Raw genomic sequence first — 20760 nt, 5'->3', positions numbered from 1 at the left:
GATGATAGATGAGTTGTGTTCTAAAAATGTGTGGTGTTCTAATGTATAACTATTTTAGTATCTGAGTAGTGAAACCTTTTAAACTTAAAAAACATTGAAACAAAGAATGAAACAAATCAAAATTACGATTTAGCCTATTTTCTATTTCATTTCTTACCAAAAGAATAAAGTGAACCTTTCATAAAATTAAGAATTTTTAAAAGAAAGAACTAGAGTGAGTGATAGTTATAAATAATGAGTAAAGTAGAGTTTTACTCATTATTGTAGTAATATTCTTAGGTTTTTCTGATTACTTAGGTGCTTTTGCTTTTGGAAAATGCATTTTCACAGTCCCATGTTACCTAATGCTATCATAATAATAATAAATAATTTTACTTATCATATTGGAATGGTGACCATGTTTGCTTGATAGTGACCCATCTGCTCCTGCATTGGAGGGAACCAAATGCAGTCTATTTGGATTGCTATTGGCCAGACAAAAAAAGGCCCATTTTTCTGCACCTTTAACCTTCATCCAAATGCCTCAATTCTTTTGGATAAAAGGGCATATTCATTTTTCATTTAGAAAGGAAAGGACAATTTCCAAAAGCTGGGCCTGAGGTAAAGAAAGGGCAATCAGCATGCACAATCTTATGTGTGACATATTTACAAGAAATCTGTCATTGAAACATAAAAAAATATGACTACAAATAGTCCCTTTTGATACTAACAATGGTGTTTTCCCTAGAACAGGATTACTATGAGTTACTGAAGGTAACTGTGTCAAAAGAGCTTAGGTTCTTGTGAATCTCCCAAACTAGACAAATGGAGATGTGCACCAGTCCCTGTGAATAAACTACCCATGACAGCATCATAAAGGATGACTGATGATTTTGGAACAAGGAAAATCAAATAGTAAAAATGAGCATTTTAGAGAAAGATAACAAAAAAAATAACACTATAAAATGTGATATAATATATCTACCAAGAAATACAAGTAAGACTTTAAAATGGTATTGAGGAGACCAGGCTTTAGAAAATAAAGAAACCACCCTACTAAAGTAAAATCTTCTAAAGTTCTAATGTGTAATGACCAACTAACACTTGGGGGAAAACAAATGGATATGAAAGCATATTATTAAAGAAGTTCTAATGGATACGAAGGACATAAAAAGTAACCAGAAAAACAAATGTTGGAAAGTCTTCAAGTGCCTAAGTAAAAAAGGTGGAAGAAATAAGGATATGTTGCAGAAAACTAGTGCAAAAGGGAAAACAAGTAGTAGCCTACTCACCATATCCTTCCATTGAGATCATTTGAAGATCACCTCCAAAATACCGAGCATATAGACGACTAATGAGAAGGCCATATCCATATCCAGCCATTGTCACATTCTCACCTATTCCAAGATGTGAATGCTCATCCAATGGGTTTCTGTACTGTATAGATATGTAAAAATTTCAGGCAAACCACTTCTTGGAATTCCACCTCCCTCCTCTGACACCTGAAAATGCCACTCAGACTAATTGCTTATAACAAGTAGCAATCCTACCAAAAGAAACAAAAATATTCCAGAACAAAAGATGAGCACCTTTATGGTAACATCCTCTATCCCATCAGCAACTATTATTCTAATGGGAGGTGCAACTTTATCAGAATCCATAAAACGCTCTTGAACAGCACGAAGTGAGTTCTTAACCAACTCAAAAACCTTAAGGTGCAAGTGAGCTGGAACATACCTGTAGTGGAATTATACAATAATTATATACTGAAAGAGAACAGACAAAATTTCTTAACTGTAATCATAAATTCTTATGAGATAAACATACTTAGCTTAAGGAACAAGATGCAAGCTCTAGAAAAGAAAACAAAAAAGAGCAGGGAAACTGATAGTGAGTAAAAGTTTTTCAAATGAATGTCAGAAGAATGTTTTCAATTTTTGGTGGTTAAATCAGAAGACTGTTACCCTAACAGAAATAAAACAATGTTGTCTTAAAATAGTGACTAAATCATAGAACTTTTGTAGCTAATTGGGAGATAAAATGTTCATATATCGGAACCAATCTGCCAAAAGCCTTAGATTTGTCATTTAGTTGGTTCTTGATAAGATATTTGAACCTCTGAACAATTTGTTAGGAGTTCCATTATCATGCTTCTAAATATAATCTCGGTAGAGCAGTGTTCACATTGTAAACCCTTTGTAGCAGTGTTCTTGAGGTATAAATCACTCTTTGCCTCCACCAAATAATTTGTTTACAGATTTTCATTAAACAAATATAAAACATAATAAATAAATGAGCCGTGGAAACAATACAAAACTTCACATGCTTATATTCCATACCAACTGCAAAGATGGTTTTCACACGGCAAGATTATCCACAAACATGACACTCAGGACGTCTCTCTTAGACAAGAATTTACTTCATCTTGGTAATGATGATCACAAACTAAATTTTATTTAAAACCCAGCTTTCAAAAGTTAGTCAATCTCAATGAATGCTCAATATTAAGGCAGCATAGAAAAACAAACAAAACACTAGAATCATATAAGACATAAAAATAAAAGCTCTCTTACCCATAAACAGATAAGACCAAATAATGACAATTACCCCCCAAAACCAATGAAAACAGAACCAAGGGCACCATAAATGGGAAAAAAGTACATCACAGAATTAACAACAAGCCACAATTCTGCACTGTAGAGAAAAAAGTTTACCTTCAAAACAGCAGGCTTTTGAGACAAACCATAGGGAAGATTGTCAAGCTCAATAGCTCTTCTGGCAATTCTAATGGGGAGCTCTTTGTGAAGAAACTGAGCAGAAATCAGCAAATTCCATCATGTACCTGTGACTTACTCCTGTCTGCTTCAACCAACCCCAGCTATGCACTTCCTCAATCAAGGACTTTTTGGAAGCCATGAAAATGCGGTTCTGGAGGCAAGACCCTTAAATCTGAGACTGAACTGGAACACCATCCCACATAATTCCTCAAGCACAGAATGCAAAAAACATAAAGACAAAAACCAAAGAAAAATCAATAAACGGTCACACCCCAATTGAGAAATTAAATTCCGCTTCAGCACTATATCTTGCCACAACATTTTGTTTCTTACTCTTCCAAGAAATTAAATTATCACCAATAGAAACACAATATCCGGAAGTGGATCTTCTATTAGAGGGAGTCCCTGCCCAATCAGCATTTGAATAACATATAATTCTAGTATGATTATTGTGACCATATAACATGTCTTTTCCAAGAGAACCTTTAATGTATTTCAATATAAGTCCAATGATCAGTGTTGCATAATTTCTTTCAACTATCAGCATATGGTGAATTAAGGAATTGACTTACCACACAACAAATGAAATATTTGGACTAGTGACAGTAAGATAGTGCAATTTTCCAACTAATCTCCTGCAATTCTCAGGATCTAAGAAAGGCTCTCCATGACTAGGTAGGAGTTTGACATTAGGATTCATAAGTGTCTCAACAGATTTTGAATTCGTTAATCCAATTTCCTCTAAAATATCCAATGCATACTTCCTCTGAGAAATAACAATTCCATTGTTTGATTGTGCTATGTCAATCCCTAAGAAATATATGAGTTTGTCAAGATCTTTGGTCTGAAAGTGTTGACAAAGGTGTTGTTTCACCTGTAAGATGTCATGGTGATCACTGCCTATAAGAACAATGTCATCAACATATACTGCAAGATAGATACACCCAACACTTGAGAGACGGTTTTTACCGAATGATCGACTTCACTGTGAGTCATACCAAATTGTTGAAGAACTTTACTAAATTTTCCAAACCAAGCCCTGGGAGACTGCTTGAGAGCATATAAGGATTTGTGGAGACGACATACCAATCCAAAAGACTCCCCTGAGCAACAAAGCCGGGAGGTTGCTCCATATAAATTTCTTCCTGCAAATTCCCATTAAGAAAGACATTTTTGACATAGTTGATAAAGAGGTCATTGTTGAAGAGCAGCCATGGCTATAAATAAGCGAACTGAAGCCATCTTTCCTATTGGAGAAAAAGTATCACCATAGTCTAAACCAAAAATTTGGGTATAACCCTTAGCTACAAGATGAGCTTTGAGACAATCAATAGTACCATTAGGACAAATTTTAATAGCAAAGACCCACCTGCAACCAACAACAAATTTCCCAGGAGGTAAAGGAACGAGGTCCCAAGTTTATTCTAAAGCGCACTCATTTCATCAAGCATGGCTTGACGCGAACCAGGATGAGCTAAGGCATCACCTACAGATTTTGGAATGGACACAAAAGAAATAGACGAAAGGCAAATATAAAAAGGTTGAGATAGTCGATGGTAGCTTAAAGCATTATAATGTGGAGAGGGATTACGGGTAGAACATATACATTTACAGATGGCAATGGGAATATCAGGTTCAACTATCGGAGCCGGAAGGGACAGAGGATTTGACACTAGAGAGTCATCCTGTGGACAATGGGAAGACTGACGACGACTATAAAATTGAAGAGGTGGCGGAGGAGGAGAATCTCCAGGCACGCTAGACATAACACGAGGATCAAAGACAACTAGAATATGTACTTGTTTAGATGGAGACATAGGTGGAAAAGATAAAGAATTAAAATAGAAAGACTAAATGAAGGTGATATCTGCAAAAATGAAATAACGGTTAAGAGAGAGTGAAAAACATTTATATCCTTTTTGAGATCTAGTAAACCCTAAAAAAGCACATTTGTGTGACCTAATGGATAATTTATCTAGACCAGGACAAAAATTGTGAACATAACATGTAGACCCAAAAACTTTAAATGGTACAGGATGAAGAGGTTCATGAGGAAATAAAAAAGAATGAGGAATGTATTCTCTAAAACCAAAGATGGCATACAATTAATTAGATAACATGTACTAAGAACAACATCACCCCAAAAACGTTGAGGAACGTGACCATGAAGTAACATAGTACGAGTAGTTTCAACAAGGTGTCTATTCTTGCGCTCAGCCGCCCCATTTTGTTTAGGGGTATAAGCACATGAGGTTTGATGAAGAATGCCATGAGATTTCATAAAAGTGGTAAAAGAATGAGAAAGATACTCATGAGCATTATCACTGTGTAAGATTCGAATTGAAACTCCAAATTGATTTTTAATTTCGTTATAAAAAGATTGAAATATAGAAAACAACTCAAACGAGATTTCATTAAAAATAACCAAGTACATCTTGAATAATCATCAATAAAAGTAACAAAATACTAAAACCCTAAATTAGACTTAACACGACTTGGTCCTCAAATGTTAGAGTGAACTAAAGCAAAAGGGGATGAAAAACATTGTGAAACACTACTAGGAAAAGAACTACGACTTTGTTTACCTAAATGACACGACTCACAAAACAAACTAGACACTGGACAAATTTGGAACAAGGTGTTGCATCTTGGCAAGACTATGATGACCTAGCTGAGCATGAATGAGAGATGGAGAATCCATAACCGTGTCAACATGCGAAAATGTTCGTAGGTGGTAAAGGCCATGAGACTCACATCTGATGTCAATCATCCTTCCAGAACTCCGATCTTGTAAACAAATAGAATCTTTGGTAAAAGAAATAACACAATCAAGGGAACGAGTTAGACGACTAATGGATAATATGTTAAGGAGAGACCCAGGAACATAAAGAACATTATCAATAGATAAAAAGGGAAGATGAATAGTACCATCACCATGGGATAAGACCCTAGAGCCATTGGTCATGGTAATGGTTGGTAAATAACCGGAGGTAGACAAAGAAGAAGAAGAAAGATTTATTACCAACGATATGATTGGTGGCACCTGATTCAAGAACCCAAGGACCAAGAGAATTGGAATAAGACGAGCAAAAGGTGTACCTGAATGTGCAACAGAAGCAGTGGAACCAGAGAGTTCTAACGATCCTCACACCATTTAAGAAATTCATTGAAAATTGCAGGTTAACCTGAGATATCAGATGAAGTAGAGTCCATGGTTGAAGGTTGCACAGGAACATTTTCGACAACCGCAACAGATTTAGGAGGACGACCATGTAAGGCATAACACCGATCAATTTTGTGACCAAGTTTGCCACAATGGTCACACTTGTGACGCCCTTTGCCCGGCTTAGAAGGGCGAGTACAATCATAACGTTGATAGATTAAAGCAGAAGAGTCATCAACTGAAAGAGGTATATCAGTGATATGTATACCTGGCACACGTAGAAAGGTAGAACAAGTAGAAGTAAAATTGGGAACAACACGAGATCCCAAAATCTGATCACGGACATGAGAATAATCATAAGGAAGGCCATCTAAGCCCAATAACATGAAGAACTTGGACCGTTGCTTTAGTTCTTGAGTAGGAGTGGTGCCAGGAGGCAATAATTCATTAAAATAATGAAGAAGAGCATGTTGCTTACCCAAATATTCAACTATTGTACCATCAAGACATTTGGGAGCAACAACAGTATGGAGATTTTGACACACACCATAAAGAGGTTGAGTATCATTGGTGTATAATAACTTTGAAAAAAGAACACCAAAAAAATTGTTTTAAAGATGAGTGAATAATAGATTTAATAACAATGCATAATTGAGCATCAATTTTCAACCAACGGGAAAACTCATCTGCAACAACAGTGCAAACACGTTGTCATAATTTAATATCTAAGGACTCAGTGTCATAATTAGTTTCATCAAATTTGTCAATAGAAAGATGAACATTGACATAATTAGTATAAATAGATGGATTGGGCATAGTGGCAACCTAAGAAGCCAAAGATCCAGTTGTCGGCAGCATAGTAATAGGAGACGGATTGGGCCCAGTGGTAGGAGATGGATCCATAGATCTAGTTGTTATCCAATTGGTGACAACAACAGCGGCTCCAGCAAGATTTCAACGGAGATTCCACCGACGACGGCTCCGGTGACGGTAGAAGTGGGTGGCGGCTAACGGTAAACAGCGGGCTCACCAAAAAAATTTAATCCTAATCCTAAGCTCTAGATACCATGTTAATAATGAAGAAAACAAATATAGGATAGATATCCCTAGTGTAAAATACACACATAGGGGTGTTTATTTATAGATAAAAATAATAACAGAATCAATAACATATAACAAAATAATATAAACTATAGGCTAAGTCCCTCCCATTCAAAAGATACTAACAATGGTGTTTTCCCTAGCACAAGATTACTATGAGTTATTGAACGTAACTCTGTCTGAAAAGAACTTTCAAGGCAAAGGTTCTTGTGAATCTCCCAAACGAGACAAATGGAGATGTGCATCAGTCCCTGAGAATAAACAACCCATGATAGCATCATAAAACATGATTTTTTATTTTGGAACACTAATAATCAAATAGAAAAAAGGAGCATTTTAGACAAAATAAAATAAAAATAACACTATAAAAATGTGATATAATAGATATATATATATATATATATATATATCTCAAGAAATACAAGTAAGACCTTTAAGATGGTATTGAGCAGTTCATCAGGCTTTAGAAAATAAAGAAACCACCATAGTAAAGTAAAATCTTATAAAGTTCTAGTGTGTAATGACAAACTAACACTTTGGAGAAAACAAATGGATATTAAAGCAGTATATTACTATTAAAGAAGTTCTAATGGATATGAGGGACATAAAATGTAACCAGAAAAATAAATGTTGGTAAGTCTTCAAGTGCCTAAGTAGTAGAATTACAAAAAAGAGGAAGGAATAAGAATATGTTGCAGAAAACTAGTGCAAAAGAAAGAAAAACAAGTAGTGCCCTACTCACCATATCCTTCCATGGAGATCATTTGAAGATCACCTCCAAAATACCGAGCATATAGGCGACTAATGGGAAGCCCATATCCATATCCAGCCATTGTCACATTCTCACCTATTCCGAGATCTGAATGCTCATCCAATGGGTTTCGGGCGGTACTGTATAGATATGTAAAAATTTTAGGCAAACCACTTCTTGGAATTCCACCTCCCTCATCTGAGACCTGAAAATGCCACTCAGACTAATTGCTTATAACAAGTAGCAATCCTACCAAAAGAAACAAAAATATTCCAGAACAAAAGATCACTCAAAAACTATTAAATTTAACTGAGTACCTTTATGGTAACATCCTCTATCCCATCAGCAACTATTATTCTAATGGGAGGTGCAACTTTATCAGAATCCATAAAACGCTCTTGGACAGCACGAAGTGAGTTCTTAACCAACTCAAATACCATAAGATGCAAGTGCGCTGGAACATACCTGTAGTGGAAACATACAGTAATTATATACTGAAAGAAAATAAACAAAATTTCTTAACAGTAATCATAAATTTTTATGAGATAACCATTTCTAGCTTAAGGAACAAGATGTGAGCTCTTGAGAAGAAAACAAAAAGGGGCAGGGAACCTGATGGTGTGTAAAAGTTTTTAAAATGAATGTCAGGAAAACAAAAACAAACAAATTCCAGAGAGGTAGGATTATATAACTCACGGAAAAGTAAATTTGGGATCTCCATAAATTTGGACATCTGGGGCATTTCCATATTCACGACAACATATAGCACGAGCATCCTCGGTGGCATTCCTCGCCACCTCCACAGGAGACATTTCTATATGTATATAACCCACGACAAAGGGTGGAGGATTAGGATTGTGCAACTCAACATGCTGCCCTAAATCCACAAAAAATGAAAAATGTAAACAATAAGCATAGGATTTAAACTTTCACTACAAATATGTAAAAGGAAAAATAGTAGCAAAAGAACTGAATAGTCTTGTAAGGCAAGCAATGTTATCTGAACTAACCAATAAGCATACGGATTCCAATTCTTGACATGTAAAAGCGATCAAGGAACTGGTGAATCTCGACAAGATCTTCATTAACAATCTTTGGATCCATACCTTTCTTCAATTGCTGAACACCCAAGGCCATTGTGGGAACCACATTGTTGTGTCTCACTTTGATGGCCTTGATCATTTCAGTGAACACTCTTTCATCATTCATACTCTTTATATCAGGGAAGGCTCTAATATCACGAAAAGAATCCAGATACCAATCCCTAACCTAAAATCATAAAAATTTAGCACAAAAGATCAATAAAAACATTTATAAGACGTTAAGTTAGTTTTTATGGAGTCCTTCTCAATTATGTTGCTAAAACTTCCACAAAGCACACATCAAAACCCACATCACACCAACAGCATCATAAACTAACATTATCATGTTCTGAAACAGAAGCTCAATCTCATGGAGCAACGATAACGCCACTGCCAAGAATAGTTGAATTTAATATCAGACAATGTTTTCAATTTTGGTTGTTAAATCAGAAGACTGTTACCCTAACAGAAATAAAACAATGTTGTCTTAAAATAGTGAATAAACCATAGAGCTTTTCTAGCTAATTGGGAGATAAAATGTTCATATATCGAAACTAATTTGCCCAAAGCCTTAAATTTGTCATTTAGTTGGTTCTTGACCAGATATTTGAACCTCTAAACAATTTGTTACAAGTTCCATTCTCATGCTTCTAAATATAATTTCGGTAGAGCAGTGTTCACATTGTAAACCCTTTGTAGCAGAGTTCTAGAGGTATAAATCACTCATGGCCTCCACCAAATAAGTTCAGCCTTTTGTTTACAGATTTTCATTAAACAAATATAAAACAGAATAAATAAATGAGCTGTGGAAACAATACAAAACTTCACATGCTTATATTCTTCATCTTGGTAATGATGATCACAAAATAAATTTTATTTAAAAAACCAGCTTTCAAAAGTTAGTCAATCTCAATGAATGCTCAATATTACGGCAGCAAAGAAAAACAAACGAAACACTAGAATAATATAAGACATACAAATAAAAGCTCTCTTCGCCATAAACAGATAAGACCAAACAATGATAGTTGCCCCAAAAACCAAAGAAAACAGAGCCATGGGCAAACAATAGATGGGAAAAAGTACAACACAGAATTAACAAGAAGCCACAATTCTGCATTGTAGAGAAAAAAGTTTACCTTCAAAACAGCAGGCTTTTGAGACAACCCATAGGGAAGATTGTCAAGCTCAATAGCTCTTCTGGCAATTCTAATGGCAAGCTCTTTGTGAAGAAACTGAGCAGAAATCAGCAAATTCTTGTCAATGGGTTTGGACCCAAATTCCATCATGTACCTCAGATTTACCCCTGTCTGCTTCAAGCAACCCCATCTATGCACTTCCTCAATCAAGGACTTTTTGGAAGCCATGAAAACGCGGTTCTGGAGGCAAGACCCCTTAAATCTAAGACTGAATTGGAACACCAACCCACATGTAACTCAAGCACACAATGCAAAAAACATAGAAGACAAAAACCAAAGAAAATTCAATAAACGGTCATACCGAAATTGAGAAGAGAGAAAGTGACACCCCTTTTGCAGAGAAGGGGAAATTGAAGAGTGATTTGGGGTGCTTACAGTAAAAGAAAACTGGGTTATCCTTGAACTGGATTGGAGGGTAAAGTTTGGACCTTTTCATTTGCAAGTTGCGAATTTGCAGAACCTGGTTAAGCGGGTCACCTTAGTATTGATGATGAGAAATGAGAATTGATACGAAAAATATTATTTTAAATTTTTTAAGACCCTAATAAAAGCAGAACACTTTTGAAAACAAATAATAAGGTAAAAAGTATAGCAAAAAAATATGAAAGGATACAAGTTATTATTAGTGGTAATAATTTATGGTGACCTCTTTGAAATAAAAAATATTTCTAGAAAGATATTTAATACGATCTTATCTATGCCATAAAATTGTAGTACCATTGCTAGTTAGAGCATTACCCTGGTAAGATTTGTGTACTAGTGATCGGTTAATTGAAAATTGGCGTAAATAAAATTGTGGTGATATTTTTGTAAATATTTGGAATATATTAAATTGGTTGGATAGAAGAACGGGTGTGATATGTTTTGTTGAGAGAAAAAAAAATAAAAAGTTTTATCTATAACATATAACACTTGTTAGAATGGGCAACCAATGTTATATGTATTTCCCAGATTAAAAAAAGTTTTTAAAAATTATACATAACACCAGTTGGACATTCCAACGGGTGTTATATGTTATCAGATATTAAAGAAAAAGTTTATTACTCAAAAGCGGTGTAATATATATATTTACCTTATTTTCTTGCTCATGTCTTCACTCTCATTCGCGCTTCTCTACATTTTTTTTCTTCTCTTTGTCTCCATTGTTGCTTCCAACTCTGTTGCGAACGTCACTTACACCGCCACTGCCACCACTGTTGTCGCAACAGAGTTATGTATTTGCAACCACAACCTCATGGTAAACGAACATATTTGCCTCTAGCATGTCATACTTTGTCTAAATTTGAAAAGTTATGTTTTTAAGGGTGTCTGCGGGGAATTAATGTACCATAAGGATACTCTTCAAATATTAAAAGCCTCGTGTCAATGCAAGATTTGAAACTTATGGACTTAAAATCTCATAATTGTCATGTTCTCATGAAAGACCCTCTCACAGTTGCTATTCGTGGAATTTTACCATAAAAATGTTAGACAAGTGATCATTTGCCTATGCATATTTTTCAATGCTATTTGTAGAAAATTCATTGATCCTAATATCTTGGATGAATTAGAAAATGAAGCTATCATTATCTTATGTCAACTAGAGATGTATTTTCCTCCTTCATTTTTTGACATCATGGTTCATCTAATTGTTCATTTAGTGTAAGGGTGGTTCAAAAAGATCAACATGAAGTTCTCCAACCACATTTGTATATTTTGAACAACACTGATGATGTTCTTCCTTACATAGATACACACAAGATGTTGTTGAAGTCAATGAACCCTCGTGCAAATGAGAAATGATTGTTGATTGAGCATAACAAGACCTTCTTGAAATGGTTTAAAGCTAAAATTGGTCAAGAAGACTGTGATATTGAGGAATTGAAATGGTTAGCACGAGGACCACATAACATTATCGTCCATGATTCATAAAGATGTTCAAGGTCAAAATATCAGAAATGTTGGTAGTTTGAAAATGAATGACCGACTATTACATTACACATGGGTGCAGATGTTGTGCCCTCGTGGGAGCAACTTCGCACAACTATTGAATGAAGATATTTTCATGTTGTGGAGCATAAAAAATAATATAATGATTAATTAGTCTCATTACATCATGCAACACATGATGAAATGTCGGGATAACAACATGCCTTTGCCGTATGCAATTTTGATAACACGGATCTTACAGGTGTATGTCTTTGACTTGTCAAATGAGCAATCAATATTGTTAGGATGAAATTATTACTTTGGAAAAAAGAGTATGACAAAATTAAATATATTTCAGGTCAATGGTGTATGACAACTTGGTAAGCCTCACCAGGCAGACGAAGAAAATGATGAAGAGGATCAATTGGCACAAGAAGATGTTCAAGGTGGTCAACTTGAGCCTGCAATCCCCAATCAAACCGAATTGTTAACCCAACTTTTGATCGGAATACAAAACATGAATACCCAGTTTGACAAGGTTGATCAAATGATGGACCGAATTGAGGATACTCTGACTGACATTCGATGTCATCAGGACCATTGATTGTCTTATCATTATGTTATTGTCATCATTATTATTATTTCTATTTTTCATGTTTAAAATTAATGAATTGTTATTGTTATTATTATTTTTCACGTTGAACATTGACAAATTGTTATTTAGTATTAAGGTTTTATGGTAGTTTTCTTGGTACTTATTTAGATAATGATATTGTTTTGAATGCAACTTTTTTAACATTTTATTTCTATTATGCATAAATTGAATTTGGGTTCCATTACCTAATAGGCAAGTTAAAGAGCATTGTTAATATTCATGTTATGTTTTAAATACCCATTTACTTTTTAAAATATATTGATTTTGTTAATGATAATAATGAAAATCATTAATAATAATAATTTTGTATATAAATATATATATATATATAACATAATTTAAAGAATCATAAATAATATTAAAAATATCTTAAAAATTAACTTAAGTAAGAAAATTAATTTAAATTAATAAAGTATAAAATAATAAAATTATATTTAAAATAAAAAATTTATTTAATTATTTATTTGAATTTTACATTATTTTTTCTTTCATTTATAAATGAAACTTTAAATTATTTTAATTAACTAAAATATGTACAAAATTAATAATTATTTATTTCTCTTTTATATATACAAGGGTAAATTTGTAATATTACAATTTTCTCCATTAAAAATAATTTAAAATACTATAATTATCATCACATCACTTACATATTTCAATAAATTTTTTTTGTACATCCACCTAACATACCCAATCCAAACACTCTCAACTTTCTTGACACTTCTCAAATCTTATGTTATATCACTTTTTTTTTATAGTGTTATAGGGTTTGATAGATATATAATATCACTTTTTTATAGTGTTATTTTTTTGTTATTTTATCTTTCTCTAAAATGGTCCCTTTTGCTATTTGGGTGTCCTTGTTCTAAAATCACAATCATGTGTCTTTGTTTTTTTAAGCGGGACTCTCATTCATATCTCCATTTGTCTCGTTTGGGAGATACAAGAACCTTTGCCTTGAAAGCTCTTTTCAGACAGAGTTACCTTCGGTAACTCATAGTAATCTTGTACTCGGGAAAACACCATTGTTAGTATAAAAGGAACTATTTGCAGTCAATTTTATTTTTTTTATGTTTCAATGACAAAATTCTTGTAAATATGTCAGATTGTGGGTATTTTTTTCTGTTCCTCTACTCTCTTTTTTTCTCGTACCCTACATTCTTTGAAATACCAGAATTATTCTTAATAATTTTGGATGATTCCAGAATAAGAGTTTTGTAAAGGAAGGTGTTTTTCGGTAGGGGTTCTGTAACAAAGTCTATTTTTGGAATATAAAATTTGGAAGATAAAAAACCATTTCAGAATATTTTTTCTGGAAAACATTTTTTTAATATTTGGATTGATAAATCTGAAATTTATAAAATGTGTTATGAAAAAATATGTTTTGAAAATATTCTGAAAAAAATAGTCTGAAAGTCATTTTTAAAAGGAGTAAAATGGTTTTTTCCAAAAATGATGGGGTGCAGAAAGCCTTTTGTTGGGGGTGTAGGGAGAAACACCCTAAGATTGTATGGTGATTGCCCTTTCTTTACCTTAGGCCCAACTTTAGAAAATTGTCCTTTCCTTTCTAAATGAAAAATGAATGGCAAATTCTCCCTGCACCGTATCATTTAAGATATGCACCCAACACAAAATTTAAAATTTAAAATCCAACATTGTTTTTGACTTCATTTTTGCTTACGGAAGTAGAAATCTGAAAGTGATTGTTATATATTATGGATTTCGATATCCATAAGTCATTTTCGTACTTCATTTAAGTTTTTGGATGACCATATCCAAAAATGAGTTATGAGTTATGGATTTCTATATTCAAAACGGTGTGCTGTAAATGGTGGTGAGAATTGATATCCGGAACTCATTTATGTTTGTTAATGAATTTTGATATGCGGAAGGTTATTTATGTTGTTCAAATAAATTTCTAAATGATGAAATCCAAAAATAAATATTAGTTTATATATCCAGAACTTTGTGATTTATTTATGAATAAGTAAAAAAATTAAATCATTAAAGATAAAATAGATTTGATGTTAGTATGTGTGAATCTAATTGATACGGCGCAGGAGAATCAACCTCCAAATAAACTGCATTTGGTTCCCTCCAATGCAGACCATATGGGTCACTAAGAGGAGGGTCACCATTCCATTATGATAAGTAGAATTATTTATTATTACTATGATAGCATTTGGTAACATGGACTTTGAAAATGCATTTTTCAAAAGCAAAAGTGTTATTAACAAAATAATAATTATCAAATTATATGTAATTATTGTACGCAATATTTGACGATATTGTACTCAATTATATGTAATTAATTTAATAATTATATAATCTCATGATTAGTATATTACATAATTAGATTGTAATTTGGGTAGAGAAACTTCCTGTATATTTCCTATGCATGAAGTGATGTAATACACATAAGAGAATTAAAAAATATATTTTCTTCTTACCATTTTTTTATCATTTTCTTATATATATATATATATATGTCAATATAGTCTCACATCGCGCAGGAATCGAGTTCAATGACAGTTTATATACTTCATCGTCCCTTCACCCTTCGAGGTGTCTTTTAATGACAAAATTGTGACGGAACACCAACCTCCAAAGCGACCAATAACTTGGATGCGGTGATTGACCCTAACGATGCTAGTCCAACCAACTTGAGATCAGAACAAAAATCACCTAAGTAATCAGAAAAACCTAAGAATATTACATTAATTAATAATGAGTAAAACTCTACTTTCTTTATTTTAAAAATTCTTAATTTTATGAAAGGTTCACTTTATTGTTTTGGTAAGAAATGAAATAGAAAATAGGCTAAATCGTAATTTTGATTTGTTTCATTTTTTTGTTTCAATGTTTTTTAAGTTTAAAAGGTTTCACTACTCAGATACTAAAATAGTTATACATTAGAACACCACACATTTTTAGAACACCACTCATCTATCATCATAAGGGAAAATACAAAAAATGAACTAAAGCTAAGTTACTTCTCCTTGCATGTGGCTTCAAGCTCCATCAACACATTTCTATTCCTAAGAAAGAGAAACTTAAAGGAATAAGATATAACATGTGAGAAACTATTCTATTTCTCTTACTAGAATCATGTATTTCCACTACATTTGTAGAAACAACTTTTTGTCTTTTCCCAACTAGAACTCACATCTACCTATTTTATAACCTCTCACACTTAAAAAATCATGCTTGATTTTTGGATTTTCACTATGAATTTTTGTAATTAGATGGAATTCAATTGTGGTAGATTTGAGCACACTCATGCTTATTTTCCAAACAATGAAGGTGAAATTTATAGGCCAAGATTTGTAGGAAAATGATCGAATTGGACTTCATGTTTTTCATAACATTAGAGTTGCATGTTAGTTAATATAACTAATGACATTGTTTGCACCTAAAGCTAATGACTAAAACTCAAGATGTTATTATCCTTTTAGTAAGAAAAAGTAAGTTATCAAGATTATGCAATAAATTCATTTCATTATTTTAAGTATAGTTAACTATCCAACTAGCTTTTGAGGACACATAAAAATTATAAATGATTACCTTAGTTTTCTAATATGATAAAAATCAAAATCATAAGGTTAGTACAACTCTAGATATAACATTTACACTTTACAAATGAGAAAGAGGAAACCATAAGGGTACACCTAAAACTTATAAATGTAATATCAATCATTATATCAATTAAATATTAAGGAAGTGATATAGAAATAAGATTATTTCTTTGTATATGACTTTGTTGGCTATATCCAAATTGTATAACAGGGAGTGATAAGTGAAGGATCTTTAGGAGAAATATTTTGGAGGTGTCAAAGTATTCTTATAAGTGTACCCAAATTTTGGGGATGCCAAATATATACAATATACTAAAGTTTTAAAAAATATTTTTATTTATATATTAATATTTGGGCAGTGATGATTTCTTTGTGTGAACTCGTTTTTTATGATGTCAAAAACCAGGAAAAAAGATAAAGTTTTAGATGATATGAAGAGAAATTAGTTTAAGTTTAAGCTTTTAAAGTTATTTTACACTAGATAGTCTTCGAAATAAATTTATTTGGTTTCACAGAAGATTTACAATCTCATAAATGATTATTTATCACAATCGAGATTCATAGATTTACTCGTTATTGCAGTAACATTCTTAGATTTTCTGATTACTTATACTTAGGTGCTTTTTTTACTTTTGGAAAATGCATTTTCACAGTCCCATGTTACCAAATGCTATCATAATAATAATAATAATAATAAATAATTCTCCTTATCATATTGGAGTGGTGACCTTGTTTGCCTGATAGTGAGTGACCCATCTGGTCCAGCATTGGAGGGAACCAAATGCAGTTTATTTGGATTGCTATTGGCCACACAAAAAAGGGCCCATTTTTCTGTACCTTTAACCTTCATCCACACGCATCAATTCTTTTGGATAAAAGGGCATATTCATTTTTCATTTAGAAAGGAAAAGACAATTTTCCAAAGCTGAGCCTAAGGTAAAGAAAGGGCAATCACCATGCACAATCTTATCTGTGACATTTACAAGAAATCTGTCATTGAAACATAAAAAAAATTTGAAAATGGTCCCTTTTGATACTAACAATGGTGTTTTCCCTAGCACAACATTACTGAGTTACTTAAAGGTAACTCTGACTGAAAAGAGCTTTCAAGGCAAAGGTTCTTGTGAATCTCCCAAACGAGACAAATGGAGATATGCATCAGTCCCTGTGAATAAACAACCCATGACAGCATCATAAAACATGATTGTTGATTTTAGAACAAGGACAATCAAATAGCAAAAAGGACCATTTTAGAGAAGGATAACAAAAAAATAACACTATAAAAATGTGATATAATATATCTATCAACAAATACAAGTAAGACCTTTAAGATGGTATTGAGGAGTTCACCAGGCTTTAGAAAATAAAGAAACCACCCTACTAAAGTAAAATCTTCTAAAGTTTTAATGTGTAATGATCAACTAACACTTGGGAGAAAACAAATGGATATGAAAGCAGTATATTACTATTAAAGAAGTTCTAATGGATATGAGGGACATAAAAATAAAAAGTAACCAGAAAAACAAATGTTGGGAAGTCTTCAAGTGCCTAAGTAGTAGAATTACAAAAAAGTGGAAGGAATAAGGATATGTTGCAGAAAACTAGTGCAAAAGGGAAAACAAGTAGTAGCCTACTCACCATATCCTTCCATTGAGATCATTTGAAGATCACCTCCAAAATACCGAGCATATAGGCGACTAATGGGAAGCCCATATCCATATCCAGCCATTGTCACATTTTCACCTATTCCGAGATCTGAATGCTCATCCAATGGATTTCTGGCTGTACTGTATAGATATGTAAAAATTTTAGGCAAACCACTCCTTGGAATTCCACCTCCCTCATCTGAGACCTGAAAATGCCACTCAGACTAATTGCTTATAACAAGTAGCAATCCTACCAAAAGAAACAAAAATATTCCAGAACAAAAGATCACTCAAAAACTATTAAATTTAACTGAGCACCTTTATGGTAACATCCTCTATCCCATCAGCAACTATTATTCTAATGGGAGGTGCAACTTTATCAGAATCCATAAAACGCTCTTGGACAGCACGAAGTGAGTTCTTAACCAACTCAAATACCATAAGATGCAAGTGCGCTGGAACATACCTGTAGTGGAAACATCCAATAATTATATACTGAAAGAAAATAGACAAAATTTCTTAACTGTAATTATAAATTTTTATGAGATAACCATTTCTAGCTTAAGGACACAAGATGTGAGCTCTTGAAAAGAAAACAAAAAGGAGCAGCCAAACTGATAGTGTAAAAGTTTTTAAAATGAATGTCAGGAAAACAAAAACAAACAAATTCCAGAATGTAAGGATTATATAACTCACGGAAAGGTAAATTTGGGATCTCCATAAATTTGGACATCTGGGGCACTTCCATATTCACGACAACATATAGCACGAGCATCCTCGCTGGCATTCCATGCCACCTCCACTGGAGACATTTTTGTATGTATGTAACCCACGACGAAGGGTGGAGGATTGGGATTGTGCAACTCAACATGCTGCCCTAAATCCACAAAAAATGAAAAATGTATACAATAAGCATAGGATTTAAACCTTCACTACAAAGATTTAAAAGAAAAAATAGTAGCAAAAAAACTGCATAGTCTTGTAAGGAAGGCAATGTTATCTGAACTAACCGATAAGCATACGGATTCCAATTCTTGACATGTAAAAGCGATCAAGGAACTGGTGAATCTCGACAAGATCTTCATAAACAATCTTGGGATCCATACCTTTCTTCAATTGCTGAACACCCAAGGCCATTGTGGGAACCACATTGTTGTGTCTCACTTTGATGGCCTTGATCATTTCAGTGAAAACTCTTTCATCGTTCATACTCTTTATATCAGGGAAGGCTCTGAGATCACGGAAAGAATCCAGATACCAATCCCTAACCTAAAATCATAAAAATGTAGCACAAAAGATCAATAAAAACATTTACAAGACGTTAAGTTAGTTTTATGGAGTTCTTCTCAATTATGTTGCTAAAACTTCCACAAAGCACACATCAAAACCCACATCACACAAACAGCATCATAAACTAACACTATCATGTTCTGAAATAGAATCTCAATCCCAAGGAGCAACGATAACAACCACTGCCAAGAATAGTTGAATTTAATATCGGACAATGTTTTCCATTTTGGTTGTTAAATAAGAAGACTGTTACCTAACAGAAATAAAACAACGTTGTCTTAAAATAGAGACTAAACCATAGAGCTTTTGTGGCCAATTTTAGATAAAATGTTTATATATCGGAACCAATCAGCACAAAGCCTTAAATTTGTCATTTAGTTGGTTCTTGACAAGATATTTGAACCTCTGAACAATTTCTTAGAAGTTCATTCTCATGCTTCTAAATATAATCTCGGTAGAGTAGTGTTCACATAGTAAAAACCCTTTGTAGTAGTGTTCTAGAAGTATAAATCACTCTTGGCCTCCACCAAATAATTCAGCTTTTGTTTACATGTTTTCATTAAACAAATATTAAACAGAATAAATTAATGAGCCGTGGAAACAATACAAAACTTCACATGCTTATATTCCATAGCAACTGCAAAGATGGTTTTGACACGGCAACATTATCCACAAACATGACACTCTGGACGTCTCCCTTAGACAAGAATTTACTTCATCTTGATAATGACGATCACAAACTAAATTTTATTTAAAAACCAGCTTTCAAAAGTTAGTCAATCTCAATGAATGCTCAGTATTAAGGCAGCAAAGAAAAACAAACAAAACACTAGAATAATATAAGGCATAAAAATAAAAGCTCTCTTACCCATAAACAGATAAGACCAAAACCAAAGAACACAGAACCAAGGGCACCATAGATGGGAAAAAAAGTACAGCACAGAATTAACAAGAAGCCACAATTCTGCAGTGTAGAGAAAGAAGTTTACCTTCAAAACAGCAGGCTTTTGAGACAAACCATAGGGAAGATTCTCAAGCTCAATAGCTCTTCTGGCAATTCTAATGGCGAGCTCTTTGTGAAGAAACTGAGCAGAAATCAGCAAATTCTTGTCAACGGGTTTGGATCCAAATTCCATCATGTACCTCAGACTTACCCCTGTCTGCTTCAAGCAACCCCATCTATGCACTTCCTCAATCAAGGACTTTGAGAACGTCTCACATGCCTTTTTGGCAGCCATGAAAACGCGGTTCTGGAGCCAAGAGCCCTTAAATCTGAGACTGAATTGGAACACCAACCCACATGTAACTCAAGCACACAATGCAAAAACATAGAAGACAAAAACCAAAGAAAAATCAATAAAGTGTGACACCCCTTTTGCAGAGAAGGGAAAATTGAAGAGTGATTAGGGGTGCTTACAGTGAAAGAAAACTGGGTTAGACTTGAACTGGGATTGGAGGGTAAAGTTTGGAGCTTTCCATTTGCAAGTTGCGAATTTGCAGAACCTGGTTAACCGGGTCACCGTATTATTGATGATGAGAAAGAGAAACGAGAATTGTACCTCCCAACACAAATTTGAGTGGGACCATGTTTATGACACGTGTTAAGATAAGATCTTCATTGATAAATTTAATAAAAA

General features: G+C 33.5%; 2 protein-coding genes and 2 pseudogenes across 9 annotated transcripts; all 4 read right to left on the bottom strand.

Moving 5' to 3' along the window:
* Positions 1-601: 601 nt before the first annotated feature.
* On the bottom strand, positions 602-2895 carry LOC150025287 (pyruvate dehydrogenase (acetyl-transferring) kinase, mitochondrial-like; annotated as a pseudogene). The gene is made up of 5 exons (XR_016515767.1): positions 2833-2895; positions 2587-2789; positions 1569-1716; positions 1272-1481; positions 602-824 (listed from the first exon to the last, which is right to left on the bottom strand). The product of XR_016515767.1 is annotated as a pyruvate dehydrogenase (acetyl-transferring) kinase, mitochondrial-like (transcript).
* Positions 2777-10570, bottom strand: LOC137822503 (pyruvate dehydrogenase (acetyl-transferring) kinase, mitochondrial). Of its 6 annotated transcripts, none has more exons than XM_090294788.1 (7): positions 10425-10557; positions 9990-10285; positions 8782-9040; positions 8468-8648; positions 8089-8236; positions 7763-7976; positions 2777-2963 (listed from the first exon to the last, which is right to left on the bottom strand). In XM_090294788.1, the coding sequence occupies exons 1-7, from the start codon at positions 10483-10485 to the stop codon at positions 2923-2925; spliced, it is 1200 nt and encodes a 399-aa protein (XP_090150914.1). In that variant the 5' UTR covers positions 10486-10557; the 3' UTR covers positions 2777-2922. The 6 variants fall into 6 exon arrangements, with proteins under 6 accessions (XP_090150914.1, XP_068483501.1, XP_068483500.1 ...); XM_068627400.1 differs by lacking the exon at positions 2777-2963 and adding an exon at positions 7012-7271 and having other exon boundaries at positions 9990-10257; positions 10351-10570; XM_068627399.2 differs by lacking the exon at positions 2777-2963 and adding an exon at positions 7012-7271 and having other exon boundaries at positions 10425-10556.
* On the bottom strand, positions 5560-6517 carry LOC150025286 (uncharacterized; annotated as a pseudogene).
* Positions 10571-17053: 6483 nt separating the features above from the next.
* Positions 17054-20760, bottom strand: LOC137822502 (pyruvate dehydrogenase (acetyl-transferring) kinase, mitochondrial). Of its 2 annotated transcripts, none has more exons than XM_068627398.2 (7): positions 20541-20760; positions 20113-20429; positions 18844-19102; positions 18530-18710; positions 18152-18299; positions 17826-18039; positions 17054-17352 (listed from the first exon to the last, which is right to left on the bottom strand). In XM_068627398.2, the coding sequence occupies exons 2-7, from the start codon at positions 20359-20361 to the stop codon at positions 17294-17296; spliced, it is 1110 nt and encodes a 369-aa protein (XP_068483499.1). In that variant the 5' UTR covers positions 20362-20429; positions 20541-20760; the 3' UTR covers positions 17054-17293. The 2 variants fall into 2 exon arrangements, with proteins under 2 accessions (XP_068483499.1, XP_068483498.1); XM_068627397.2 differs by having other exon boundaries at positions 20113-20401; positions 20541-20755.

The sequence above is a fragment of the Phaseolus vulgaris genome, chromosome 9 (genome assembly GCF_051622355.1).
Source record: "Phaseolus vulgaris cultivar YP4 chromosome 9, ASM5162235v1, whole genome shotgun sequence".
Taxonomy (NCBI): domain Eukaryota; kingdom Viridiplantae; phylum Streptophyta; class Magnoliopsida; order Fabales; family Fabaceae; genus Phaseolus; species Phaseolus vulgaris.
The sequence above is the reverse complement of the archived record's forward strand: the minus strand, read 5'-3'. Positions and strand labels throughout refer to the sequence as shown.